Source organism: Mobula birostris, chromosome 9, assembly GCF_030028105.1.
Source record: "Mobula birostris isolate sMobBir1 chromosome 9, sMobBir1.hap1, whole genome shotgun sequence".
Taxonomy (NCBI): domain Eukaryota; kingdom Metazoa; phylum Chordata; class Chondrichthyes; order Myliobatiformes; family Myliobatidae; genus Mobula; species Mobula birostris.
This window is the reverse complement of record NC_092378.1, coordinates 47,069,971-47,085,455: the sequence shown is the minus strand read 5'-3', so window position 1 is coordinate 47,085,455 and position 15,485 is coordinate 47,069,971. Positions and strand designations below refer to the sequence as shown.

General features: G+C 43.5%; 1 protein-coding gene across 1 annotated transcript in view; it reads right to left on the bottom strand.

Annotated features, from left to right (window-relative positions):
- etfbkmt (electron transfer flavoprotein subunit beta lysine methyltransferase) overlaps window positions 1–3,101 on the bottom strand; it is a 35,315-nt gene extending 32,214 nt beyond the window's left edge. Inside the window, exon 1 of the mRNA XM_072267997.1 lies at window positions 2,817–3,101. Coding sequence (XP_072124098.1) covers window positions 2,817–3,064 — 248 coding nt within the window. The 5' untranslated portion in view covers window positions 3,065–3,101. The remainder of the gene's footprint in view (window positions 1–2,816) is intronic.
- Window positions 3,102–15,485: the final 12,384 nt, after the last annotated feature.

The window sequence follows — 15,485 nt, the reverse complement described above, 5'->3', positions numbered from 1 at the left end:
TCCTATCACATTTAAAAAGAGACAGGGTGTCTACATGTTCTCCTGGATTACAAACGTCTAATTTAAGAGACAGCTAATACCTACAGTATGAACTAGTGTTTGCAGAACTGCCTGTACTTGAAGAGTTATGACATGCAGTACTGTGAGCCCAATGCTGGTCAGTAGGATCAGACAGTCTTTTGTGACTAGCATCGGTGCAATGAGCTAAAGAACTTCCTTTATTGTAAAGTTTCCTTGACCCAGTGATCTGACGCTCGAGTTTTTCTTAGTTTAGTCATAGCCAGTGTTGTGAGCAGTTCTTGTCTTTGCATTGCTGGAAGGAAGTGATGTGAGGGAGATAGAGAAGGTTGCCAGGAATAAAGAATTACAGGTATAATGGGATTAAGTTGGCTGAGTTATTTACCTTTGAACAGTGGAGGATGTGGGAAGTTTCAAATAAGCATATTGAAATTATGAAGTAGAAGACATACCTATTATCAGACATAAACAGCCAGAGGGCACGGCTTTCAACTTATTGGCAGATGATTAGAGAACACTTAAAAAGAATTTGTTTCCTTAATAATGTTTTAAAGACATGGAATTTATTGCCTAATGGACTAGTTGAGGCAAGGACTGTCATTATACTTTAAAAGGACATAGAAGCACAAATCCCTGGAAACAGATTTCAAGTTGATTCTTAAAGTGAGAAGGAACATTTAAGGAGGGATCCTTGATCTTTGGGCCTTGGCAGCTGAAGGCAAAGCTACAAATAGTGGTACATTTAAATTCAGGGATAGCTATGCAGCCAGAATCAGAGACATCTTTGAAAAGTTGTGTGGCTGGAAGTTATAAGAGTTGAGGTAGGATGGATATAGGACATTGGAGAGGTTTAGAAACAAGAATAGGCATTTTAAGTGTAAAAATAACTGGTGCTCTGGAGGTGAAACTTAAGCGATCTTAGACACAGCTCAACCATTAACATTCTGCAGCAGCCACACAAGTACTGTGGATGTTATGGCATGTTGTAGTCTAGACAGTCTGAAGCAAATAACTCATTTCCTGACTCACCAGTCTTTGTCCCATTTACAAGTTAAAAGTGTGATGAATCGTAAACACAAAATACTCTGCAGATGCTGGGGTCAAAGCAACAATCACAACACGCTGGAGGAACTCAGCAGATCGGGCAGTATCCGTGGAAATGATCAGTCAACGTTTCGGGCTGGAACCCTTCGTCAGGACTGAAGAAGGAAGGGGCAGAGGTCCTGTAAAGAAGATGGGGGGAAGGTGCGAAAGAGAAAGCTGGTAAGTTCCAGGTGAAAAAACAGTAAAGGGAAAGATAAAGGGGTGGGGGAGGGGAAGCAGGGCAAGGGGAATTGTGATGAATTACTCTCCAATGACTGGTTGACTGCAGCTCTGACAACATTCAAAATGTCTGACACATCACGGACCAAGCAGGCCACCTGAGTGGTACTCCATCCACCCTGATCTGGTAAAGATGGCGCTGGTGACACTTTACAGGGCAGCAAGCAGATCTATTAACTATTCTATAAGTTACAATCTTTCTGCCTACAATCATTTCAATCCACAGCCTGTAATTTCCCTTCGGGAGTTTTGCTTTCAAACCCTCTGTACAACCTGACGTTTTCGCAGTATCCTGAAGGATTTGGCAAACTGGACTTTCCAGAATGCAGGTACGGCTGCGGTGGCCATTGCTAGAGTCGACTTGGGCCGGATTGAAGTAGCAAGGCCCTGGCCCAAGCAGGAAATACAAACCAATGTTTGACCAATTTAAGCACCAACCCAGATTAAAAAGATCAAGATGTCGCAGCTGTGAGGTGTTCAGCTCACTACTCTGCGAGACTTAACTTGTCTCAGCACCGAACTGGCTCTATGGCTGTGGCCTGCAGCCATCGGGCTCCTGGACCAGCTGCAGCCCTGAACCAGCTCCATGAACTCATGGTCAAGGTCTCTATAGTTCATGCTCTGGATTCATTTTTTTTGCTTTTTTATTGTTTGCATGATTTGCTACAGTGACTGCAATATGTGCTGTCTTCAAAATACATTGTAGTTATTTGCCTAGGTTACTCTAACAGCACCTCCTAACTACACAAACTCCCCCAACAAAGCCAAGAGCTGAAGGCACAGGCAACAATTCCCCTCCCCAATGCATACTATCCTCACTGGGTAATATTTCTGTTCTTTCATTGGTACCTTGGAGTCCCCCACCCAGTAGGAATGCCTTCACCACACCAAATACAGTACAACACTTCAAGGAAGCAACTCATCATCCCCTTCATCAGAGCTGTTTAGAAATGGGGTATAAAATACAAGTGATTCCCAAATCCTGTAAACCAACAAAAATGTGCATCTAAGCAAGAGATTTATAGAACAACGCACATCAAAATTGCTGGTGAACACAGCAGGCCAGGCAGCATCTCTAGGAAGAGGTACAGTCGACGTTTCAGGCCGAGACCCTTCGTCAGGATTCGAATTTCAGACCAGAGCCTAGAATACAAACATCTATACTACAGATTCTCTAGGCACAGTCTTGGAATCTGCCCTTTGTCCTGCAGTCTTTCAGCTCTAAGTTTAAATTGAGGTCTTGTTATGTAAAGAGTCCTACGGTTTGAGAAGCATTGGAGACACTTCCTGCCGTCCCGGCCTTTCAATAACACCACAGTTAACTTGGTCAGCAGCATATAGCTGCTTGCAGAGTTTGGTAGAAGCATTTTTCTGTGACAGTCCTTCTCAAAGAGAATGGCAACATATGAGCAAGCTAGTTTGGTTACAAAGTGCCGCAGGATAGGAGTTTGCCCTGTGCTAGACTCCCTACCTACCTGGACAGCGCCTGGCCCCCCGGCCAATAAATGGCCCAGTAGGGGTCGCCGAAGGGCCACAGATGGGCTGCCTGGCTCCAGAACGGGCAGCGCGGAGTTAGGAGCCGCAGGGTTATCTCCGGGCTCAAGTGCTCGATCACTGGCTCCGTATTGCGGACGATGAACGCTCGCAGTTCCGCCGCGGAAGGTGTGCGGAACCGCTGCGACAGGCATCGTCCGAGGTAAGGGATACGGCGGCACAGGCGCATGGCTGCACGGCTAGGGGGAAAATACTCGTGCACACCCTCGAACACTATCAGTGGGAGGAACCCAGCACTGCTCAGCCTCTCAGTCCAGCTGCAATTGTCCTCCCCACTGCCTACTGAAAGCACACGCTGGTTCTGCCTTCGACTTTGTCCTGGTGAGTCAGGGTTCCTGGCACCAGACCTTTCGGCTTCCCACCGCACCCAACCCAGCTTTCTTTTTTTCAGCTGCATTACAAAAAGCAGCCTTGGAATTTGGCCTTTGCCCTGGCAAACTACAATCATCAGCGAAAAAACAATATGGCTCGACTTGCTGAGTATTTCCTGTGATTGAAGGATTCCAGTGTCTTGCTTCTTGCTGGATATTTTTTCAGTGCTGAGTAATCTTTGGGGGAAAGGCAACATTAAGGAAAGCAGAAAGAACGGCAGATAGTGGAATCAAAGTTCAAAGTACGTATATGTCACCATATACAACCCTGAGATTTTTCTAATGGGTATACTCAATAAATCTGTAGAATAATAACAAGGCATTCAATCAGAGTGCAGAAGACAACAAACAGTGCAAATACAAAAAGAAGAAATAATAATAAATAAATAAGCAGTAGATATAGAGAACATCAGATGAAGAATCCTTGAAAGTGAGTCCATTGGTTGTGGGAACATTTCAATGATGGGGCAAGTGAAGTTCAGTGAATTTATCCCCTTTGGTTCAAGATCCTCCTGATGGTTGAGGGGTAGTAATTATTCTTGAAACTGGTGGTTTGAGTCCTGGGGCTCCTGTACCACCGCCTTGATAGCAGCAGTGAGGACAGAACATGTCCTGGGTGGTGGGGTCCCCGGTTACAGATGCTGCTTTCCTGCGACAGCATTTCACTGGTTACTCAACGGTTAGGAGGGCTTTACCCATGATGGGCTGGGCCATATCCACTACTTTTTGTAGGATTTTTCGTTCATGGGCATTGGTGTTTCCATACCAGGCTGTGATTCAACCAGTCAATGTGCTCTCCAGTAGACATCTATTGAAGTTGGTCAAAGTTTCTTTTGTTTTTATTTATTGAGATACAGCCTCAAATCGGTCCTTCAAGCCCCGCCGCCCAGCAATCCCCCTCTTTAATCCGAACCTAATCACAGGACAATTTACAATGACCAGTTAACCTACCTCTTTAGTCTGTGGGAGGAAACCGGAGTGCCCAGAGGAACCCATGTGGTCACAGGAAATTATACGTACTCCTTACAGGTAGCAGTGAGAAATAAACCTTGGTCACCTATACTGTAAAGTGTTGTGACAACTGGTATGCGACTGTGCCACCCCAATTATGTCGTGCCAAATCTCCGCAAACTCCTAAGGAATTAGAAGTGCTGCTGTAATTTCTTCATAATCGCACTTGCATGCTGGGCCCAGAACAGGTCCTCTGAGGAATTTAAATTTCCTAACCATCTCCACCTCTGATCCTCTGATGCGGACTTGCTCATGGACCTCTGGTTTCCTTCTCCTGAAGCCTTGGTCTTGACATTGAGTCAGAGGTTGTTGTTATGACACCACTCAGCCAGATTTTCAGTCTCCTTCCTATATGCTCATTCATCGCCACCTTTGACAGTGGTGTTGTCAGCAAACTTAAATACGGCAATGGAGCTATGCATAGCCATATAGTCATAAGTGTAAAGCGATAGACCGGGGCTAAGCACACAGCCTCGTGGTACAACAGTGCTGATAGAGATTGTGGAGGAGATGTTGCTGCCAATCTCAACTGACCGGCGTTTGCAAGTGAGAAAATTGAGGATCCAATTGCACGAGGAGGTATTGAGACCCAGGTCTTGGAGCTTATTGATTAGTTTTGAGGGGATGATGGTACTGAATTCTGAGCTGTAATCGATAAACAGCATCCTTATGTATGCACCTTTGCTATGCAGATGTTCCAGGGTTGAGTGAAGAGCTAATGAAATGGCATCTGCTGTGGACCTGTTGCTCAGTTTAGCAAATTGGAGCAGATCAAAGTCGCTTCTGAGGCAGGAGTTGATATGTTTCATCACCAACCTCTCAAAACACTTCATCACTGTGGATGTAAGTGCTACTGGGCAAAAGTCATTGAGGCAGATCACCATGCTCTTCTTGGGCACTTGTATAATTGAAGCCTGCTTGAAGCAGGTGAGTATCACACACTGACGAAGTGAGAGGTTAAGTATCTCAGTAAACACACCAGCCAGTTGGTTAGTACAGGTACCCCATCTAGGTCAGATGAGTCTCGTGGGTTCACCCACTTGAAGGCTGCTCGCACGTTGGCTTCAAAAACTGAAATCACCGGATCATCGGGGAATGTGGGAGTTTGTGATGGTTCCTCCATTCTTTAATGGTCAAAGAAGGCATTGAGTTCACCTGGCGGTGAAGCCCTGTTGTCTTCTCTGTTGCTTGATTTTACTTCATAAGAGGTAATAGGATTCAAGCACTGCCACAACTGCCGAGCATCCTTCATTGATTCAAGTTTGGTCTGGAATTGCCACTTTGCTCTTGAGATTGCTTTCCAGAGATTGTACCCGGACCTCTTGTAACTTTCTTGGTTACCACACTTGAATGCCTCTGATCTGACTCTCAATAGATTTCCAATCTCATGGTTCATCCTGGGCTTCTGATTGGGGAAGACTCCGGATGATTTTGTGGGGGCACACTTGCTTACAGCTGTTTTAATAAAGTCCATTACAACCATGGTGTTTTCATTCAGATCTGCAGAAGAGTCCTTGAACACTGCTTAGCAATCCTGCAGTGATTCTCCTTGAACAGTGCTCCTCTGCCTCCTGTGACCACCTCTTTGTTGTCCTAATCTCTGGAGATCAGCTCTTTAGCCTCCGCCTGTGTGCAGGTAGGAAAAGGACAGCCAAATGATCTGATTTACCAAAATGTGGTCTGGGCAGGGAATGGAAGGCATTCCTTATCTTAGTATAACAGTGGTTTGCTATGTCGGGATCTCTGGTGCTACAGGTTATATGCTGATGGTAATTGGGCAGGGTTTTCTTCAAACAAGCCTGGTCAAAGGCTCTGACTATGATATGAAATGCATCGGGGTAGACTGTTTCTCATTTGGAGACGCTATCATGCAGTATCGCAAGCACTTGATTATAGTCGGCCACTGGTGATACGTAAATTGCAGTCAGGACCATGGATGAGAACTCCCTAGGTAAAAAAAAAAAATGGATGGCATTGGACCATTAGGTGTTCCATGTCGGGGGAACACGAGTTCAAGAAAACCGCTACATCGGAGCAACACCGAGAGTTTTCATGGAACACACACCTCCTGCTTTTGCCTTTTTTGAATCAACAGTTTTGTCCGTTCTGCCCATTGACTCCAATCAGGAGCCAAAACGCAAACAGCAGGGGAAACTCAGTGGGTCAGGCAGCATCTGTGGAGGCAAAAGGATGGTCAAGACCTAATGCAAGGTCTCAACCCGAAAGGTTGACTATCACTTTCCCTCCACAGATGCAGACTGACCACTGAGTACCTCCAACGATTTTTGCATGGCATAAAGGAATGCACACAGCATGGGAGGTTAGTTAGGAAAATTCAGTCGCTAGGTATACATGGAGAGGTGGTTAATTGGATTAGACATTGGCTCGATGGAAGAAGCCAGAGAGTGGTGGTAGAGAATTGCTTCTCTGAGTGGAGGCCTGTGACTAGTGGTGTGCCACAGGGATCAGTGCTGGGTTCATTGTTATTTGTCATCTATATCAATGATCTGGATGTTAATGTGGTAAATTGGATCAGCAAGTTTGCTGATGATACAAAGATTGGAGGTGTAGTAGACAGTGAGGAAGGTTTTCAGAGCCTGCAGAGGGACTTGGACCATCTGGAAAAATGGGCTGAAAAATGGCAGATGGAGTTTAATACTGACAAGTGTGAGGTATTGCACGTTGGAAGGACAAACCAACGTAGAACATACAGGGTTAATGGTAAGGCACTGAGGAGTGCAGTGGAACAGAGGGATCTGGGAATACAGATACAAAATTCCCTAAGAGTGTCGTCACAGGTAGATAGGGTCATAAAGAGAGCTTTTGGTACATTGGCCTTTATTAATCGAAGTATTGAATATAAGAGCTGGAATGTTATGATGAGGTTGTATGAGGCATTGGTGAGGCCGAATCTGGAGTATTGTGTTCAGTTTTGGTCACCAAATTACAGGAAGGATATAAATAAGGTTGAAAGAGTGCAGAGAAGGTTTACAAGGTTGTTGCCGGGACTTGAGAAACTCAGTTACAGAGAAAGGTTGAATAGGTTAGGACTTTATTCCCTGGAGCGTAGAAGAATGAGGGGAGATTTGATAGAGGTATATAAAATTATGATGGGTATAGATAGAGTGAATGCAAGCAGGCTTTTTCCACTGAGGCAAGGGGAGAAAAAAACCAGAGGACATGGGTTAAGGGTGAGGGGGGGAAAGTTTAAAGGGAACATTAAGGGGGGCTTCTTCACAAAGAGAGTGGTGGGAGTATGGAATGAGCTGCCAGACGAGGTGGTAAACGCGGGTTCTTTTTTAACATTTGAGAATAAACTGGACAGATACATGGATGGGAGGTGTATGGAGGGATATGGTCCGTGTGCAGGTCAGTGGGACTAGGCAGAAAATGGTTCGGCACAGCCAAGAAGGGCCAAAGGGCCTATTTCTGTGCTGTAGTTTCTATGGTTCTATGGTTCTATCTGCATGTGAGGATGCGAAGCAAGGAATCTGTAGCAGCTGCTAATCTGAAATAAAATAGGAAAATGTCAGACAAAGCAGGTCTAGTATTAACAATAATGATCCTGCTTTACATTTAAGGATTGAAGCCGGCTAGCTGTTGTAGCTCAACTTCAGAGATGCAAGGAATGTGTTTGTAATCACTGCAGAGTTATCCGGGGTGATCTCAGATGAGTTTGCTACCCTGAAGATGCTATGAAGCAGGTTTATAATCGCATGTATTATTAGCAACATATTTAAGGTACTTGGATAGGTACATGACTAGAGTAATGTGCACAAAATGCTGGAAGAACTCAACAAGTCAGTCAGCTTCAATGGAGAAGAATAAACAGTCGACATTTTGGGTCGAGACCCTTAGGGTCTTCTGAGTTCCTCCTGCCTTTTGTGTGTGTTACGCTGGATTTCCAGAATCTGCAGAATCTTTTGTGTTTACCTACATGGATAGGAAGGATATGAGCCAACCACAGGCAGATGGGACTAGCGTAGATTGTGAGCTTGATCAGCATGGGCCAATTGGGCTGAAAGACCTGTTTCTATGTTGTCTGAGTTGGTGGCTCTATTGCACCACCTGTCTGGTTCCATCAGCCTCTGAGCTGGATCCATGGAAAGTGTCATTGCCTTGAGACGATGTTAAGGAGATAGCTCTTTCCTGACAACATAAAAGAAGGCCATTTAGTCCATCGAGTGTATGCCAGTGTTTACCATCTACCCCATTCCTCCACTTACTACCTCTTGTACCTCTTTTTCCATCAGCTCCCCTCTATACCCCGGCTTCAGCCTACATCGAGGCAGTTAACCTACCAGCATTATTTCTTTCAGACGTGGGAGGGAGTCAGAATAGATGGGCGAAACAAGCATATGGTCACAGGAAACAGAGAGTGACCAGTGCCTGTATTTGTACAGTGTCCTGTCATAAGAAAACAGGCAGTGGTGGAGTTCTTCTCTTGCAGATGGTATCAAATTTTGAGGTGTGACTCTGGTGGTCTTCTCATTTAAGTTGCAGTGGATCCAGCAGACTTAATTTTAAAGCCCAGTGGGGATAGGGGGAGGTTGTTGGGAGAGGTACATGATTGCAAATCCCACACACCACATCACCACTACATCCCATCCTCCTGCAGGTACCATTTGTGAATCAAGGGAAATGGGAATGGAAAGCTCTAATGAAGGGTCCTCACCTGTAATCATAACTTGAGCAGTACTCTACAGCGACAGTGACTCAAGTTCAGTTCCCACCTCTGTATGAAAGGAGTTTGTACATTTTCTACGTGGGTTTCCACTTGGTGCTCTGGTTTCCTCCCACCTTCCAGGGATGTACAGGTTAGTAGGTTAATTGGACTCATGGGTGTATTTAGGGGTGTGGGCTCGTTGGGCCAAAAGGGTCTGTTACTGTGCTCTATTACTAAATAACAATAATATTAAATTAACTCTTGTTTCTCCTCCCACAGATGCCGTCTGACCTGCTGAGTGTTTCCAGCATTTTCTGATTTTTATCTCAGATTTCCAGCATCTGTGTTTTTTTTTTGCTTTCAAAGCTGTAAGTCAAATTATCAGAGTAGGAGTCAAACTGGTGGAGCAAATGAAAATTTAGCCAATACTTCACAGACTTGAGTGCATTTGAAGCGTACTCATATCCGTAATGCCATAATGACAGGTTAAACTATTTTAGTCATGTTGTTTGAATGACCAAGATACTGGACAGAATTTCCCTTTTCTTCTTCCAAATTGTGCTATGGGATCTTGTATATTCCCCTCTGGCACCTTACTCAGTTCAGTTCTTCATCCAAAAAAAGGCACCTCCAACATGGAGATCAGGTATTGCCAACAACACCTCAAGTACTTGTGCTCAGATTAGGCATGAATCTACAACTTTCTGACTCAGTTCTGCCAACCATGCCACTATGATCGTAAAGCAATCAGTAAGGGAAGGACATCCAGAAAGTTGTAATAATTAATTTAATTCTAAAAGGGAAATGGTGAAGGAGTCTGAGGTGAAATAGGGGTTAAGGCTGATAGATGAGTACTATTAGTTTTTCTTAATGGATTAACCAAGAGGGCTAAATGGCTTTCTCATTTGTATTGAGGTCTCCTTTTTGTCTGCCATCTGCTCCATATTTCGTGTGCTGCTCTGTTTCAAAGCTGGTCCTTGGCCCTCTAACCTCCATCTCTCTTTCACATCTCAAATTGCTTTTACATTGATCTTTGCCCTTTGCTGTTCATGCTCTCAGCCAGTCCTCCCCTGTTGACAACTGAGAAGTCTGGTCAGTGGTGATGTTACCTCTAGATGCTGCACGTTAGTGGGATGCAATGGCAAGTTAATCAGCCCTGCACCTTGCCTGAGTGGTTGTCCTGTAAATTTCTGTGCTGTGATTTGTGGATGGCTGGAAGAAGGGGTCGCCATTCAGTTTGGTCCTCTGCGTCTCGTTCTGCATTTATTTATGTTCATCAACGGATTGTAATGAACCTAGTCAGGATCAGCCTGATTTGCCATGGCTTCCTTAGCCCAGGGTGCTGAGGCCAAATGTACAGTTCAGAACCAAAACTGAACACTGCAGATCTGCCTCAGCAACCCAGTAGGTTCAGCATGTCAAATGAATGGATTATCAGCCAAAAACGTTAAACGTGAGGCAGGTACAAAGCAGATTTCTGAGAATGTTGCAAAGAGTTGAGTTATATGGTGAGGATGAGCAAGCTTGGACTTTATTCCTTGGTATATAGGAGACTGAGACGTGGCCTTATGGACATGTATTAAATCATGAGGGACATGAATGTAAACAGTAAACTTCCAAGGAAAAGTGAATCAAAAACTAGTGGGCGTGCGTTTAAGATGAGAGGGGAAAGATTTAAAAGGGACCCAATGGGCAAATTCTTCACACAGAGAATGACACCTATATGGAATGAGCTGCCAGAGAAGTTAGTTGAGACAGGTATAGTAACAACATTTAAAAGACATTTGGATATGTACATGTGCAGGAAAGGTTTAGAGAGAGACATGGGCCAAATAGGACCCATGTAGGTGGGTAGTTTGGTTGGCACGACAACTTGGCCCAAAGGGCCTGCTTCCATTTTGTAGTACTCTTACGATTATTATTGCTAACAATGACATCCATTACTGTGATATCAAGATACTCTACCAACATAAACAAACAAAAGAAAATTATTGCTGAGCCTATAATGAGGTTATGGAACAAGCAACGGAAGCTGAGTCACATTAAAAAAAACTTTATGGGGCTTAATAAGGAGACACAAGGATGAAGTTTACCTGGGTGTCTCAAACCAGCGTCACAGTCTCAACATAAAGGGCTGGTTATTCAGGACTGAGTTGAAAATTTTTGGAATTCACTGTCCAAAAGAGCTGTGGAGGACTATGTGCTGAGTATATTCAAAGAAGTAATTGATTTTTGCTTTTTTTTTAAGGGTAGTCAAAGGATATAAGGTAACGTGATATATTCCTGAATTTATTTCTCGTGTTCCAAAGAGATTGTTTATCATCAATGCCTTGAAGGATTAGTAGTTGGGAGTTGTAAATTGCCCCTAGTATGTTTGTGAGTGGCAGAATCTGGGGCGAGGTGAATGAAGTGGGATGTGTGGGATTAGGTTAATGAGTTTCTGATGGTCAGCACAGATTAAATGGGCCAAAGGGCCTATTTCCAAACAGTTTGTCTCTATGACTGTAAAAAAAAGGGTAGAGAGCTGGAAGGGTTAAAGATGTTGTTGTGGGGCGGGGTGCATGGGTGTGGAGAAGTGAAATTCCACAGCATGGAGTCTTGTCAGCTGACATCTCACCAATCATTCGTGGAGAAACTTAATTTAGAGATTTGGTAAATAGTAAGGTTATGACATGAAGTTTTCCTTTTTACATCACTCTTTGGGTTTTCTGACTGACGGTATCCATTCTTCCTTACTGAGAATTAACGTATTGCTCATAGTTCTTTTTAGGAGAACAATCTGCTTCTGTGATGTTTCTCTTACCTCCACTGAGACAGTGTATTACTGTATATTACCACAGTACTGTGTGAACATCTTAGGTATACATATAGAGATAGAGCTAGGGTGCCTAAGATTTTTGCATGGTACTGTATTTGTCAATGTGAAGCAGAGAGCAAGTTTGTAAATTTGGCGTCAGCAAAGGGTATTGGGACTGGTGAGGGTGAAGTGCAGCGGGAAGGGTGTGGGGCAGGTGGCAGAGGGGAGTACTAGGGCAAGGGATGGTGCAGGTGCAGACACACCCAGCCCTGGGACACCAGGCAGCGTCATTTGATTCCAAACAATTGGTTTATTGATCATTACAGAATGTCGCTCTGGTGCTTATTGTTCCCTCGCCCCTCGCCCCTCCCCTCCCCTTTCCCTTCTCCCTTCTCCTTTTCCCAACCACAGTAGATACCTGGATCAGAATCAGTCCACAGTAGTTACCTGGATCAGAATCAGGTGTATCATCACTCACATATGTCACGAAATTTGGTTTTTTTTTGCAGCAGTACAGTACAATACATAAACTTACTACAATATTGCACAAAAGTCTTGGGCCCATATATATAGCTAGGGTACCTAAGACTTTTGCACAGTACTGTAGTAATTTATCATATTATTGTATTAGCACATACATATATGATTCTGCTACATTTTCCTTATTTCCTTAAGACAGTGAACAGTATCACCAAATATTACCATATATTATATCACATTATATTACAGTATTGCCATATGCAAATACCAGTCTGCAACATTTTCCTTTCTTCCACGGAGGCAATGTACTCAACAAGGGAGATATCAATCAGTTCTGAAAGCTGAGGAGATGAAGAAGAATCCCTGAATGAACAGCCAACAATCTTGTGCTATTGTCAACCTTCAAATGAAATGTCATAGAAATCCACATTCAGTCTGTTCAGATGAAGGTGAGAGAGATGCTGTGGTGCTGTGGTGCAAGTTGAAGAGCACTGTGGAGCCCTCAAAATCCTGGCCAGCATTCAGAGAATGCTAATATGCCAGCCTTAGATAACAGGCCAATTATACACAGACATTTATCTAATAGTGATCATAATAGGTTCAAGGTCATCATAGGGCTTGAAAGGGAAAAAAAATGTTAATCAGTTACTAAAATTCTAGTTTGAGTAAACTGACTGCTAATGGTAAACTGGTAGATCTGATAATGGATAAAAGTACACTTAATGGCCACTTTATTAGGTATACGAGTGCTACCTGATGTGGTCTTCTGCTGCTATAGCCCATCCATTTCAGAGTTCAATGTGTTGTATATTCAGAGATGATCTTCTGAATGCCACTGTTGTAACATGGTTATCTGAGTTATTGCTTTCCCGCCAGCTTGAACCAGTCTGGCCATTCTCCTCTGACCTCTCTCATTAATAAGGTGTTTTTGCCCTAAGAATTGCCATTTACTGGATGTTTATGTTTTTCACACCATTCTCTGTAAACTCAAGAGACTGTTGTGTGTGAAAATCCCAGGAGATCGGCAGATTCTGAGATACTTAAACCACCCTGTCTGGCACCAACAATCATTCCATGGTCAGTCACTTAGATCTCATTTCTTGCCAATTCTGAGGTTTGGCCTGAACAACAACTGAACCTCTTGACCATATCTACATGCTTTTATGCACTGAGTTGCTGGCAAATGATTGGCTGATTAGATATTTGCAATATTGAGGTGTATAGGTGTACCTCAAAAGGTGGTAATTGAGTGTACATGTGTGCGGGAGGGGTTTAATGAAGAATTTAATGTGTGGAATAAAACCTGTATTCCTGAGGTTCAGGAGCCTGTTGACCAAAGAAAAGCAGCCAGGGCAACTAAAGAGAAAAGAAAGCAATTTAGCACCGACAGAAAATACTCAGAAATATCGGTGCATATCCTGGTAATGGCAGAAGGGAAAACTGGGGACAAAATACAAAAAAAAGCTATTTTAAAAAATTTATGCAAAGTATTGTGCAATATTAACATCAACACCATGTTATATGTTCAAGGGAACAAACAACAACGTAGTAGAGATAGGGATCAATACAATGCAGGCACAGTTCCCTGCAGAAGGCACAACAATTCATAAGGCTGTCTTGCCTGGTGCCAGGATCTGGGGGCTGGAAAGGATCTTATATTGGGAGGGTGAGGATTCATGTAGGTGGCAATAGCACAAACAGATCAATGCCCTGTATGGTCAGTGTGAGGGGCTAGACAACAAAATAAGGGGGAGAAAAGATAATGATTTCTGGAGTTTTGTGCAAATTGACCCAGAGCAATTAATGTTAGAGAATTGTATGCATGGCTGAAGACTGGTGTGGTAGACATGGGTTCTAGTTCATAGAGCATGGCAATGGACGGCAATGTTTCGCAGCCAGCTCACAAAACTACCAGATATACTGATTTAGAGCTAAGATTGCTGCAATCTGCAGCCTCAGATTTCCTCTTAAGAAACACACTTCTGAACTGTCTAAACAAACTAGTGATTACCATTTAAAAAAAATATTTATTTATTTCATATTTGCACGATTTGTATTTTTTTGAACATTGGCTGTTTGTCAGTCTTTATGTGTTGATTTTCATTGATTCTATTGTATTTTTTTGTTCTACTGTGAATGCCTGTAAGAAAATGAATCTCAGGGTGGTATGTGGTGATATATATGTACTTTGATAATAACTCTACTTTGAACATTCAAGCAAATCTTGGCAAAGTGGGAGATATACTGCTGGGATTGAAGTTCTGGTGAGAAAAACTAGGGAAGCGGAGAAGATTCAAAATTAAATAGTGAGGGATGGATTAAGTAACTAAGTAAGGTGAGGTTCCCCAATTTAGGCTCATTCAGAAAATCAGGAGGCAGTCACTACAGCAGTGTTGAAAACATGGAGATAATTTGCACACCGCTAACCATGGAACGGTGGAATGACTTCATTGGTTATTTTGAGGTCGTTGATAAATATTGACATGGAGAGCTGGACTAACTCAACAGCTAAATATTGCAAACGCTGGTTATCTGCCATTGACGGAGTCAGGTCAAAGTTTAGTTTGATATCACATGCATAAGTACAAGTATGCACAGGTGCAATGGAAAACTTGCTTGCAGCAGCATCGCAGGCACTGAGCAATGCATAGCAAGTCAGGCAACTTTTGCAGAGAGAGACAGGAGGAGTTAAGCTTTTAGGTCAAGGTAGTTGTAGTAATAGTGTGATCACCCCAGTCCTGTATGATGTTCTCCTCAGGGGTTGTCTATTGATGGGTACTCATGTGGCTGTAGAGGCCGATCTGGGATCCTGATATTCAGGTGCAGTGTGGGCAAGTGTAAGTGGTGGCTGTGGTTAGTGGTTGTGTCTTTTGGTTGTTCAGTCCCTCCTTTCACAGCTGCTGCTTGCTCTCTGAACCTTTCGTTGAAACCGGGGTAAGAAAGCAAACAGGCATCTCGTCTGAAAATTGGTACCCATGGCATTGCAGTGTTTGTTGAGTACTACACTGGGATGTCAGCTGGGATCTTATGTTTAACTGTGACATGAAGCTGAAACATACTGACTCAAAAGTAAATGCATCACCCACTGAGTCACAGCTGACACTGACACCATCTGTTCTGCAAGATCTACACACGGAAGCAATTCACCTGTGATTTGTCTCCAGGGGTCTCTGTAATGAAAACAATAATAATAATCTTCAATTCCAGGAGAATTTGGGAGGATCCTGGAACAGCAAAAAGACAAAAGTGGAAATCTGAAATACAA